At 38.3% G+C, this 14,561-nt stretch overlaps 1 protein-coding gene across 1 annotated transcript in view; it reads right to left on the bottom strand.

The window, feature by feature from the left end:
• The window catches only part of arap2 (ArfGAP with RhoGAP domain, ankyrin repeat and PH domain 2), a 168,139-nt gene that overhangs the window by 83,743 nt on the left and 69,835 nt on the right, over nt 1-14,561 (bottom strand). The window contains exons 12-14 of the mRNA XM_028475240.1: nt 14,096-14,181; nt 13,746-13,928; nt 6,341-6,515 (exon numbers count right to left, since the gene is read on the bottom strand). Coding sequence (XP_028331041.1) covers nt 6,341-6,515; nt 13,746-13,928; nt 14,096-14,181 — 444 coding nt within the window. The remainder of the gene's footprint in view (nt 1-6,340; nt 6,516-13,745; nt 13,929-14,095; nt 14,182-14,561) is intronic.

Below are 14,561 nucleotides of genomic sequence, written 5' to 3'. Positions count from 1 at the left end.
ACTGCTGACATGACATTTGATAGTGTGTCACATATTTGTGGTCCTTACTGTCATAAAAGTTGCCCATTTCTACACATCTGATGTGGTCTTCACCCAAAAAATGGGAAACCTTTATTTCTTGGATGTATTTTATTCAAAATATTACACTGAACATTTTAAAAAAAGTATAGAAATGTAAGTTTTTTTTCTGATCACCTTGATAGCCAGTATTCAGTGTCAATATTGGCTTAAAGGTGGCAGAAATGGGGGAGATGGGGGAGGGGTTGGGGTAATATCATTTAAAAAGTAGGCAATATGGCAAGTTTTGTGTAGTTGCAGAAAAAGGATAAAAATAAGCAAAAATGGGCTCAAATTGACCTTAAGGTTGAGATTATCCATTGACGAGGGTTAACATTGACCAAAGCTGAGGACTTTTAAACAATAAAGCAACTCTGAACTGATGTTGTCCTCAACATTGGCACAAGGCCTGTGTTTGTTCCTCTCTATCTTCCCTTTGTCAACATCATGCTGTAGAACAGTAGGGACAGTGATGTCACCAGAGTACGCACACGTACCCGGATTCTGACAGACACAACGCTGGACACACCAACTGAAAAGTTCAACGTTCGTTTAATCAAATTCTCCTCCCGTCGGTCGACAAACTCGGGGGGCCTCACGCACAGAAAACAATGCACACGCCACTTTCCAGCGGCTCTGTTTGGATGCGACAACGTGTCCTACGGCGTGAGAACGTCAATGTGGACAGTGTGCTGTGGGATATCTGCATCTTTTCAGAGCTGCACTTGTTCATCTTTCCAAAAGAAAAGATCATAGAGGAGAAAAAAGACACACTATTGTCTGTTTTAGACTTTCTTTCTTTGCATATTATAACTACAAATGTGCTTATTTTCAGTTGTGTAAACTTTATTATTCATGCAGTTTTTACATTAACATAATAAAAGCTAATGCATTATGTAATCACACCTTTTAAATAATTAAAGTGCTTTGTTAGCAGATTAAAAAAGTGCAACTTCACACCTTTTCACAGTTTTTAGACCGCTGTGTGGGATATGCTGAAAGAAAAAATCTGAATTAGATTCAAAACTATGTAATTTTTTAATTTAAAAAAACCTTATGTTTTGTTTAAGGCTTGTTTATTCTGAAAATTACTCTCAAATCTACAAATAGCACTAAATTATTTCCTAAAGGGACCGAGTGGGAGACATAAAAGTCACTTTCTCACTGTTAAAGCTGCTGCAGACGATAATCTTTGAACAAATAAAGACATAGTGTAGGCCTCATAGATATATATATCCCAGAATTTAGTCACAAATAAATGTAAAAGCTAGAAATTGCCGCTCAAAAGTTTGTTTTGATCTAAACTCTCTACGTGACAGTGGGAAAAGCTTTGTGCATTGCATTGTGGGATATGGAGTCCCGTAGGCGAATGCATGAAAGTGTTTTTACTTCATTTTTACCAATATTTGTTGCATTTGCCCCCAAAAACTCTGCCAAAGTGACTTCCCAACACATTTCTGGCGTTTTCAAAGACTGAAAGTTGTGGCAACACAATGGCAGATGTTTATTTTGGTGTTTACATGAAATGAATGCCTGGCGGAGTGAGGTGATCACTATCCTCCTTGTTTGGAGAAGAAACACAAGAAATCAAGGTTTAATTAAGTAAAAACTAGGGACGTAACAATTAATTGTAAGTCAGTTAAAAATCGATTCATAGGTATCACGGTTCACATCGATGCGCTGAAAATTGAATTGCAGTCTTTTTTTTTAAACAGCAGAGGGCGCTATATTAATCCTTCTCTTGTCCAAATGCTGAGGCGGCGGGCGGAATCTGCTACTACTTTCTTTCTGGCCGACTACTACTCTTAAACATGTTCATAAATGATTCCTTACCCCTTTAACGCCAAAAGAATATCTGTAATATTACGTGAATATCTGTAAAAGTCATGTTTTTCTATTAGCTCTGTCTGCTAGCGTAGCATCTCTTCTTCACTGCAATAATATCTGCATGCCAACCGACCACTGGGTTACGAGCGCCCTCTGCTGGTCTAAACAAATATCTGACGTAAATACAGGCAGACTGTTTTGTTTTTTTTAAGTCCAATTGTTAAGACACAAAATACATTTAAAAGAAAAGGAACTATTATGTAGTTTTGCATTGTTTACTATAGAGCCAGAATTTCAATTATTGGCTTCTTCTTGATTTGTATTATTCCTTTATTTATTTCATTCAAGATTTATTTTTAGTTAAATTGCATTGTTTTGAATAGTTTATCAAGGGATTCTTTCGACAATGAAAAATAAAAGGAACATAGTACAGTATTTTTCCCCCAAAATATAAAAGAACATTTTTCAGTCATCATTTGTCTACAGTCCCGTTTTGTAAAATAAATTGTGAGAGAATCGTATCGTGAACCCAGTATCATGAATCGAGTCGTATCGGGAGTTGAATGAATCATTACATCCCTAGTAAAAACACTTCAGTTTATCTAAAAATGTACGTTTCTTGTTATCATGGAGGGTGAACAGAATTCATTTAGAAAACAATAACACAAAAAGTCAGTTTTGTAATTGTTTTAGCTCATCTTTTCCCTTTTCTTCGCAGAAGTCAAAAGCTGTATGTAGCAACGCTGCTGAATTACTGCAAAACATGTTTTAAAATGACTAACAATTAGTAAGATGTAAAGTCATGTTAAAAGTGATGCAGAAGTACTATTAAGGTTTGTTGAATTGCATCTTTTCTGTGATTGCAAAAAAAAAAAAAAAAAATCAGTTTTATTTTCACAATAAAGGACTCAAAGACTGTACATACGGTATTTGCCATGTATTAAATGATGCCATTGCCATCTCTTCTGATGGCACTTGTTTTACACACACATTTGTTGCCATGGTATATAAAATCCTTGAGTTAATGATCACAGAATTTTTTTTTTTTTTTTTTTTTTTCATTGATTTATTAAAAGCAAAATAATTCAATGGAAACGCAAATGTACCCAAGTCTTGAATGAAAGGGAGCAGAAAGAAGAATAATCTAATCTAATACAGTAATGCAATTTAATTTTAGTTTGTCAAAATCTATATTTATAGCCTAGTTTTAGTCAGCTATGGTAAATTATATTAAGCTTTTTTTTTTTTAAAGATTCAAATGCCATTTATCAACCTGATATGGGATGGTATTAATATTTGTAAAAACACAGACAGATTTGAAGTGATCAATGATTAAGATTCCCATGAGTTCTTATTGAATTTCGTTCCAAAACTATAGTTTCGTATTCATTAGTAGACGAAAATACCAATATGTTTTGAGTTGATAGTTTTCCATGTATTTATTTTTAATTAGTCTTAGTCTAGTTATTGGCACTTTAAAAAAAAAAAAAAAACAACTAAAAATAACATGTTTCTATGAGAATAAATCACAACACTGCAGAAGTGTAAGAAATAACTATTTCACGGAACGCCGGCGTGGTTTCTCAGGATATGAAGAAAACAATGCAGGTCATTGCTGCCACATGTGCACAGATGTTCAAATATGAGAAGCTATCTGACCCTGGGTTAACACATTTTTAAGGGTTTCACTTCCTGAATCTAAGGGAAAGACGTGTGACCTCGCCGTGGCACTTCTTTAATAGCTACGCCGGTTTAGTTGGACGTCCATGTGTGTGGTTGGGTTCATTGTTGTCGGCTAACGATAATGAGCAAATGTGTGCGTCCTACTCGGGCTTTGTGCATGTTTGGCAGAGCATCCCACGAGTAATGGCCATTACCATGGTGACCAGGTGACCTGTGCTAGCAATTAGAGACTCCATAACAGGCTCAGTACACGGTTGCACCGCATACATTATGTAAAACAAATTCTGGGAAAGTCGCCCCCCTGGACTTTTAGTCTCACACATTCACGTGGACACACGGCAGAGCACAAGCACATCCGAGGCCGAACTACTCGAAACACGGCACTAGTAGAACGAAAGCACGAGAAATGGCGCCACAGAAAGAAAAAGCCAACTACTCAACTCATAACTCGCTATTTTTTATTTTTGCTTTTTTAAAGTGGGTTTTTCCTGCCTTCGTTTTCCATTCATTGCAAGAAAAACTCTCGCTGTGCTTTTCATGAATGTGGCAGCACAGCAGTGAGTGTGAGTTTTAAACACAAAACACTGAGACACTAAGACAATGGAACGAATACTGTATATGTGGCGACGATGGTTGTAAAAAGCCTAATTTGGAAGGATTTAAAGGGCTTTTCACACATTTTGTGAGAACGTCTTCGTAAACAATCCCGTGAGAACAAAGCATGACATTTTATAATTCAGTGTTGTAGTTCTTTTTTTTTTTTTTTTAGCTCAGCACATTCTCTGTTGCTGAACCAAATCGTGTCTATGTGTGTTTTATAAATTGAGGTCACATGCAACAGGACCAGTGTTGCACACAAGCACAAGCAAAGGTAAGAAAAAAAAGTATCAAACCTAATGCACTGAACACAACTAAGAGGGCCTTGGGTTCATGTTTGACAACACAAATTGTTTCAGGCTTTTTTGTCATTTGTGAATTGATATAAAACCAGACATAAAGAAGTGTTGATAAGTTGTGTAAGCACACAAAATACAAAAACAATGGATTTCTTGATCTGCGGCCAGTATTCGCCAATGCCTACATCAAAGATGTAACTTTTATCACAGCGGGCGCCACAACAATGTGATTGTCTGATCTGAGAGTCACATCATGAACATTGTCAGCATTTAGAATAACTAGTACAGTGACTGTCTGAAGTATGTATTCATATAGTGGGAGGAGCTTAAGTAAAGTTGTCAATTATGGCCAAATGAGTATGTGTTTGAAGGTTGGATGTACAAAGAGGTGTACATACTCTGTAGTGTTATAAAGGGGTTTATTTGTGGGTGCAAAGTGAAATAGCGTGTGCAGTTTCCCTAGTTTAATTCTATGGGACATGCACATGATAAATGTGTAGGTTGTTATTTTTTTTGTTTGGTGTATTTTCTCTGTAATTAATGTTTTTTGGAGCCACTAAATATGTTTTTGTATCTTTCAGTTGTCTTTTTGTGCATTTTTTGTATAATTATTGTTTATTATTGCCATTGTAGTGTGATTCTGGAGTCATTTTGTGTATTTTTGTATCTTTTTTGGCATAGTTTTGTGCATTTCTGTTGTTAGTTTGGGTATTTTTTTGTATAAACATTTAGTTTTGTATATTTTGACTCATTTTCATTATTTTGTTGTTGTTTGGTGTTTTTTTTCTGTAATATATGTTTTTGGGAGTCATTTTGTATGTTTTTGGAGCCTTTTTGTATAATGTTTGTGCATTTTTGTTGTTGTTTTGTGTACTTTTTGTATAAATATTTAGTTTTTTTTGTTTTATTTTATTCATTTAGTATATTTTCATCATACTGTAAATACCTTATGTGTGTTGAGGGCCCTGGAGTCCAGGCTGGCAGAGCGCCAACACTCTGCTGTGGGCTTCACTTTTTGCTCGCTTTGGGTGAACCGCACGCGTGTGTGTTTGTGTGAAAGATTCGCTACCTGTCGCTACCTGTTCTCTCTCTCTCTCTCACACATGTGCATGCACATAATCCGTCACAGGTTGTTGAGAGAAAAAAGAAGGGACCCCGGAAGTACCACGAAATATAAAACACCAAAGTCGCAACTCTCTCTCTAAACGGCTCTGTGTGCGTTAAGCATGTACATCCCGGCACTCTAACGCAGTGATTCTCAACTGATGGGTCGGGGACCTGTACTGGGTGGGTCACGGACAGCTGGTCAAAAATAAATAAATATTTAAAGTCTCTCAGGTTGGGTTGGACTTGACTTTTATTTTGAAATAAACTTTTATTTTTACAGGCCTGTTGTATATAGATTTATGTTGGAAAAAAAAAAGATTCTATGGATTATTAAGATTAAATTTGATTGGTTGAATTGTTAATAAAAAAAATAAAAAAAAGTGGGTCGTGATTTAATGACGGTGGCAAAATTGGGTCGCAGGGTGAGACCAGTTGAGAACCACTGCTCTAACACACGGCTGATGCGTGTGCGTCAGCCGTGTACGTGTGTGTGTGTGCGTGTGATTCAGAATTAAATTTACATTAGGAATGAAGTGCTTACAAGGTCAGTTTAAAGAGGATTTAATTTTTATTCTGAATTAAAGAGGAATTAAAGCTCCTATGTAAACCTCAGTGTTTCTCCAGGCATGACTTCATGCTGGTGCGTTGCTTTTTCCCAATGTATTCATTTAAATACATGAAAACACAATAGTTATCACTTTACACATTTCACAACAAACCTAAATGTCCCACTGCACGAGTTATTACAGTGTGCAACTAAAGTTGCTCACCTGACAGTTTGTTCTGGTGCAGAAACTCCATTTGCAGCTTCTGTCCAGCATGTTGGGCCAGGAGGTACGGGGTGGAATAGGTCGGGTCTCCAGTAGCACACATCACATTAGCTCCACTAAACACCAGTGTCACGGTCTGCAGCACCTCTGGTGACACTACGGCGGCACACAAAGCCTGCAGGACGACCAAAACACACACACACACACACAAAAGCACATCTCAAGAGTGGTTTGGTTTACCATGAAAGCTTTGAAGTCATGTTGCCACATTTATTCGTAATGAATGTTGAAAATGTTTGAAGATCAAACTCCAGAGTTTCTTTCAATATTATCAAGAAGTAATGGAATCAGTAAGTCACTTATTGAGGCTCTAAGTATCTCCGCAGGGTTGAAAACTTCTTACAAATCCTCCACAATAAGGCTGTGAAAATTGGTGGCAATGCAGAGATGATCAATTCTCTTAATGTAAAAGCTTCTCTCTGAACTGTGTCAAGGAAACCGACCGTTAGAGGACAAAGGGTCCATCAAGGTATCGGAAAAGGAATGTAGAGTTTCATATTCCTCTCTCTGATCACAATGGAGAATTTAAAATATGATCAAACTTTAATGCTCCCTCAGGGAATCATTAAGGCTCTAATCTGTGTTTAAAAAGGAAATATAGCAAAAGTGAAGAGGGTAAATGAGCCATAGTGGGAATGAAACTAACCATTTGCATGAAGAGAATAGCAGAAATAATTCCATTAAAAAAATAAAAAAAAACCAAGTAAAATAGTGCTATGATTATTATTGCATTATCCCCATTTTTTTTTTTTTCTGCATTAATTTGTTACGAAAAAATATTGATCGCTTTTTAAAAGAACTTTATGGAAGATCATAACGACTTACAAAAACAGGAAGGCAGAGGAAAGGGACATCGTTTTTAGCAATTCAAAATTAACAAGAATTAAAGCTAGGGTAGGTAATTTCCTCCAGATACACTTTTTAAGTTTTTGGTTGAAAATGTCTTTATGTCCCGACAGAAATTAAGGTCTTATGTGCTCTGGAAAAAGGAATGAAGAAAATCTGTCATCTGTAGCAGCTGTAAACCTGTAATAACTTCGACCAATGAATAAGCACGGTTCGTTTTTTAATAACCAATCACATCTCCCCATCTCTCTGCTTGTTCTCGACCCCTTGCGTGCACGAGCCCACAAGCGCGTCACTGGTGACAGAGTTAAAACTGAGTTTTTAGTCACTTTTTTTTTTTAACATACTGTATGAAATAATAGCGTTTAGTGTTTACTTTACGCTGAATGAGACATGAGACGAAGTTTCTACACAATACACGCGATGAGCTTAGGTCCGCTTCTGGAGCACCGGCGCTCATGCATGTGAGTGAGGGACGTGACTTTAAAGGGCGCACAGAGGAGAGGGGGCGGGTAAAAGCGCAGCACTCGGTGGATGCTACTTTCAAAATCATGCCAGTTTTCTAAAATTACCTACCCTGCCTTTAAGTGATAACCACCGGATTTTTTTTTTTTTTTACATTAATTTACTTTTACAAAGCATCATTATGAAGAAGCCTGTGCACAACTTTCCCAGACTGTGAGTAATAACAGGAATAGTAGCACAATATTATTACTATTAGTATTAGTCGTATTAATAACCTTATTAGTAATTTAGAAAAAGAGAACTGCTCTTTTCTCCAATAATGTGCTGTGCCTGAGCAGCTGAATGTAAAAGAGTGAATAAATGTTTATTCAACAGTTCTCCCATATTGACAATTCATAACCCTTTAATTAAATTGTTTGGGCACTTTATTCTAATTGACTATCTGGGTATTTGTTGTTGTTGTTTTTTAAGTGAAGTATTATTTTTGACATTTGACGTCTCCATTGTTCACACATTTATTTTTCAGTATTTTTTGTTGCAAAAACAATTGCGATGACAGAGTTCACCTTAACACATCTAAATACGTATGTTGTTCAACAATTCACAAGCCGCAATGAATCACGATTAAGTAGGAACAGATTCATGTTTTCTCATTAAATAGGTTTTTCATGCTGACGTAAATGTTTTCACGAGAGCACACACTGTCCAACCTTTAGGTTCTCACGGAAAACTTTGCTACTGCGTGCTCGTAAACAGGATAGAAGAGCTCGTATTAAGTCTTGCGTGAGCGCATAAATATAGAGTCAGTCCCATTGAAATGTGGCCTGTGTTCATGTCGACTCGTGACATTTCAGCACCGGCTGTCACGGAATCTGATGGGTAACAGATTAAGATGCAACACCGGCATCAGTAAAATCATCTCTGTAGGTACTCACGTAGAAGGTTTTTATTGATTGAAAATATATATATATATAAATATTCATGTGACTTTAGGGGCTTTGGATTTGCAAATAATTAGTTCAATTCAACAAACTAAAATGCTTGTGACTCTGCTTTCCTTTCACGAGATTCAAGAATAAGATACAAACTTGGAGCTCCACCTGGAAGACAACATTTCATGCCATCACATCATGGAGGGAAGGAAAGTTTGGCGCGATGGGTGAGTAAACAGTTGCCACAGCAGACTGTGACGTGCTGCGACAGCTGCCAATCAAAGGCAGCTCATATATACCTGTGCACAAACTTTATTATCAGCCTGTTGGAAGCACTGCCGCCCACACAGCAGATGAATAAGTAAAGTAAGTCTCGCTCTGTTTCTTTGTGTTAAGCCTGAAAAAACAATGTTTTTGAATTAAATGCAGACGGAATATTTTTGTTCAGTAATGCATTCGTTTGAAGGTTAAAGGAAATTATTTGTCAAGCTAACTTTGTACCAGTCTTGATTTATACTTCTTTAAAAGTCAAAGTAGGCATAATGCCATGTTTAGCGCTGCAGACGTTGTTAAAAGCCTCGGTTTTTTTTTTTTTTTTTTTTTTTCGCGTGATGTCTCGGGGCGGGGGAGGGAGAATGGCGAGGCGGGGGGCGGGGAGTAAAGTCTGACTGGAGAAAACATTTTTCTGTCTCTTTCTATTTGTTCATCCAGTTGATGTGACATTGTGCACGATGACCCGCAACAATGTGGATCAACAGAGGATTTATTTTTTTTCCCTGCTTTCATCCAAAACCTGGGCCCAGTCGGCGAGGCGGCATCGATTTGGCCACAAACAGGCAATATCCGGTTTTAGAGCGAGGCACTCCAGTTCTGTGCATACACACACACACACTCACGCACACGTCTGTCAATAAAACCCACAGCCCCTCACTAAAGACCTGCGCTCGGATAGAGATGTTAAAGCACGTGTGTGTTTTCCAGCTGGAGAGATTTCTCAATTTTCCTTTTCTGTGCTCAGTTTCTGGAAAACCAGATTGATTTTCATTAATGGGAAATAAAATACAGGTCACGACAGAGGGTTTTCACTCTTCTCTGAATGAGTGTTTTCCATGCACACACAAGACCAGGTCAGATTATGCCTTAATAGTCCCATGCAACCTGGCCTTATTTAGTATCATGTCTGAAAATGACCTTCTGTGTCAGAGCAATTACTGTATCCACAAAGGACCGTGTGTGTGTGTGTGTGTGTGTACGCGTGTGTGTGCTTTGAAACCTCTCCTCCTCTAAGTCAGATGTTCTGCTGGGACTTGTTGGAGGTCATTGGGATTTCGGCTTCTAATGAGGGAGCCATTGGACTCACAGAATGTGAGGATGCAGGAATAAAAATAGCAAGGCAGTGCAAAGATAATGTACATTAGCATATTGAATTTGTCACGTATACGACACGTCACCAGCCGTCTCTCGTTACCTGAAATGACACGTTAAAACAAAGGACAGCTCGCTGCTACTTTTGTGACCCTTGAGCTTCAAAGAAGTTCAAAACTGCTAACTGTCAACAAGGAAACTGCTGCCATCGTTGTCTTTGCTGCTGTGGAGAGTCCCTGAGGAGGTTTTATATAGCTTTTGTTGTTTAATATTCACACTTTGTGTCACGGGAAGTGAATAAGACGCCAAACGGACAAACAACATGTCCGGTGAGATTAGAGTCACTGCTCATGGCTGAGTTAAAAAAAGAATAACAACGTTTTTTGAATAAACTTCAGATTATTACTTGAAGTGAATACGTGGAAAGGTTTTGTGAAATGTTTAATGATTCAGCGAGCGTGCGCACATCAAAGACTATAAATGTCCGATCAAAACTTTGGAGCCCATTTTGACCAGTTTCAGTTTATTCATTTTATTTGATTTACAGTTACAGCTTATAAGATTGCAATATAGTAGTAGATATAGCATAATAATAATTTTATTAAAATGGTACATTTTATCCAGTGAAATTAAAAGATTTATATTCATATTTATTTTATTAGCAACTGTAGTTCACAGTTTTATGATAAATGAATTCACTGTGTTTTACCCTTGTCATTAGATGCGTCTAATTTAACCGTTTATGCGAACACAGAAAAAGAAAGATTTTCTATTGTTTTTTTAAGATATCTCTCTCTTTTTTTGGTCAAAGAGAAAAACCTAATTTTGGAGAAATAAAAAACACATTTAGCCTACTTTTAATGTGACATTAACTTTAACTATTTATCTTAAGTTGTTTACCGTAATTTCCGGACTATAAGCCGCTACTTTTTTCTCACGCTTTCAACCCTGCGGCTTAAACAGTGACGCGGCTAAATTGTGGATTTTTCCCGGTTTTATAAGCTTCATGCCGCCACAAAATTGAGCTCCGTCACATTAGACCAGGTGGAACGATGAAATTGATTACATTAAATCGTTCTTGCTCGCACTGAATCATTCTGATCACTCATTTTGTCATGATGCACACTGCATCGTCATAGCAACGACGCAGAGAAATGTCAGAGAGAGAGCGAGAGAGCCTGCTGCAGCAGCAACGTGGATGAAGCAAAAGGCAGCCAGTTTGTAATAGAAAGATAACGAAGCATAAAGTTGTTAAATCACTTGTTCAGGATTGATCGGTGCTCTCGACTTTGAGGCTGATGGAGACGTTTCCGTATGGAGGACGGACAGTAAAAGTCAGCCAGTTTGTAATAGTGGCACAACAGCTTGAAGTTGCCAAATCACCACATTGGATTTGTTCAGAAGCGATCGCGTCCGCATTCTGACTCAGAGTCTGACTCGCTGTGATCGCTCTGCGGTAGTTCACGGTAAGAAGAGCGGATGAAGTGGTGTATCAGTCTGGTTCCAGTAAAAAGTGACCATAAAAGGCTGTAAATGGACTGATATGTAGACGTGGGGCAGTGAGGAGGAGACTTCTCACTACTCAACCTAACTTGAGTACAGCAGCCCGTCTACCTGCCCGTTCTGATTGGCTGAGTTGTCTGAAGGGCACCCTCATCAGCCAATAGGGTGCGGCCTACGTTAGGCTGTGGCATTTGTGTGGATTTTTCTTAGAAAATTGCTAAATTACTGTAATGCGGAGAATAAAACAGTGCGCTTTATAGCCCGGAAATTACGATAACTTGTGGAAAAATGTTTGCTTAAAAACAGCAAATATAATACATTACATTTTATGGCAAATCCCAGCATTTAAAATTGCTCATCTTTGAACTTTTACTGATGAGTTATATTTTGCTTTCGCTCTCCTAGTAGTAAAATAAGTAGAACATGGTATGAATGATTTCTTTTTGTATATTGCATATCTATAAATGTATATAGTACCCAAAAGTAATACATGAATATAGTGTAATGTATTAAGAAAAATTAGTTTACCTTATCATAGGAAACGTAAATATTCTAAAAGATTCAACTGCATGTATGTATCATGCAAATTTAAGTGCAATTCAATACAGAAATTAAATACTATTCAATCTAAAGTTACAAGAAATAAGCTGGTAAATTAGCTCAAATGTTTAAAAATCCTCCACGTGCTCAGTTAAAACACAAGGGGTTTAAAGCACATATACAATTTCCACTAGGCAGACCTTCTCTGTATACTGTATATCATACTTTAACACATCCCTATAAAATAAAACTCCTCCCACAAACTCAGCACATCCACACATCTCCAATGGGGCAGCACTCATAATCACACGCATGTACACACCAACGGCCACTATAGAAAACACTCCCAAGCTTTTCTGTTGTGGATCCTAATCCACTTTTCCACTTAGCTCGCTGGTGCGCCTCTTAGTTGCTTTCTCGCCTCATTCTCTCTTTGCGACATATTTCCATTCCTCTCCGCCGATGCAGAAAAAACAATGCACTGAGTAAATGCTGATGCAGGTAGAAACCGCTTTCCCCCCTTTTTCTTCTTAAGAACCAGGTTCGAAAATGGCAAACCGCAGGAAGCCGGTCGGTTTCTGCAGACGCATTAAACCTCAACACGTAAAGCTTTGGAGCTAAAGAAATATACTTGAGATTAATGGGACAGATATGCAGGATTGGAGATTAACCTTGAAGTAGTGTTGCTTTCTTCTGGCTCAGTTGTTACAAAAACACAGAAATGGCTTGGAGGCATGTGGACACTGGAAAAATATAAACTAAATATAAAATGAAGTGTAACTGAACCCCCAAAACCAATGCTACTTCATACCCAGAAGTAGACTGATCCTGGTCCAGCGCTTGAAATTTTAGCCTAAGTATTTCAATTTGACGTATTTTGTTGATGTCAGAGTGGCTGCCCTCTATGGGTTAAAACCCGCTATTACAATCAAATTTTGCAATTGGCTGAGAATAGTGGTTTGAGACGTTTTTGTTACGAACCATCTCTATAAGCCCCGCCCCTAAGTAAGCAAGTTGGGTTGAGAGAAGCACAGTGCGTATTAAGTAGGTTCTTTAGAGAGACAAGGTAATTTTTTTTAATTTCCAGCCTAGAAGCACATCAGCCAAAACCTCAGGATTGAGTCACTCTTTAAAAAACTGATCGTGGATAGAAGACTTTGCTTGAGTACAATCATCAACAACCTAGAGGCTCTCTGTTCATCAGTTTATCACAATTCCAACTTTCATCTACGACCATGAGCTTTGGACTGTTGCTACTCCAAGTCGAAAGAAGCCAGTTAAGGGGGTCTAGACATCTTGTAAGGATGCCTCCTGGATGCCTTTCTTGACCTCCAACATACTAGAAAGACTATGTCTCTCTGCTCTCGCGACCTGAATCCAGATTGGTGGAGGACAACGCGAGAGAGAAAATACCAGACAGACATGTTTTTTTATTTTCTATTTGCACATAAATTGCAAGGGTCCGAGCAGATGCTTTTCACTTTAATCCTAATGGTTTATATCAAACATCTATGTTTTCAGGCTGAAGAGGGAAACCAGACTTCATGCACCACAAGGAAAAAAGTTAGAAAGACCAGCAGAACCAGCTGATAGCTGCAAGTGCAAGAACTAATAAGACAAACTAGATAACTCAGGGTGAAATTTCCTCAGATCAAGATTTTGTTCCCTAAAGATCTTCGGCATCAAGTCTGTACCTTGTTGAGCTGTTCCAGGTCTTGAAAGTCCTCCAGGACCTTCCGGTACTTCCGCTCTCTGTATTTCCTGCGAATAAACGTGGCGCGTTGTTCAGCAGACGCTCCACTGAAGATGTCCTCCTCCAAGGGGAGATTAGCAGCCCAGAAATGGTTGGCGTTCTTGTTCCCAATCGCCAAGAAGAGCTGTGAAGTTCAGAAATGTCGGAAAACATCGATGAGAGGAAGATTTTGAGTGAAAGGTAAAAAGCAAACAACAGGTCAGTTTGGCAGACGAGTTCCGACTTACGTTGGTATATGCTTTAAAAAAAAAGACTGAACTCCACCACGAACGACCCACATGTCAAAATTACCTGCACTAGTTCATTGCTCCAGATACTGCTGTCCAACTTCAGGCTCCGCACTTTGGAAATGTTTGGGCCGAGGGAGCGGTGCTGTCCTGGCACACATGGCAACAATATCAAGATGAGAAAGATGATTTCACCAAAACTTTCATTTAGATAGCAAGTTAAAAGACAGCATAACCAAGCATCACCACTTCACTCCCTCACTACTGACTGATTTAGTCCTCTCTGCTCCTCTAATTGGAAATGAAAGCATAGCACGAGGGCCATTAATTGCTAATGAATCATGAGTAATTCATTGTGTTTGTGGGTCTGCTTGTTTATTTGGGTGAATGAGAGGCTTCTGGGGTTGCTTATGGCCAAAGACAGGGCACACATGCATAATACATTAGACAGAAACAAGCTGCTGGTGTGAAAGTGAATTATCGTCCAGTGAGTAACGGTGAATAACTCCAGATTTAGATTTGGCATGCTC

This window comes from Gouania willdenowi, chromosome 18 (assembly GCF_900634775.1).
Source record: "Gouania willdenowi chromosome 18, fGouWil2.1, whole genome shotgun sequence".
In the NCBI taxonomy this organism is placed as follows: Eukaryota; Metazoa; Chordata; class Actinopteri; order Blenniiformes; family Gobiesocidae; genus Gouania; species Gouania willdenowi.
This window is presented reverse-complemented; position numbering and strand designations above follow the sequence as displayed.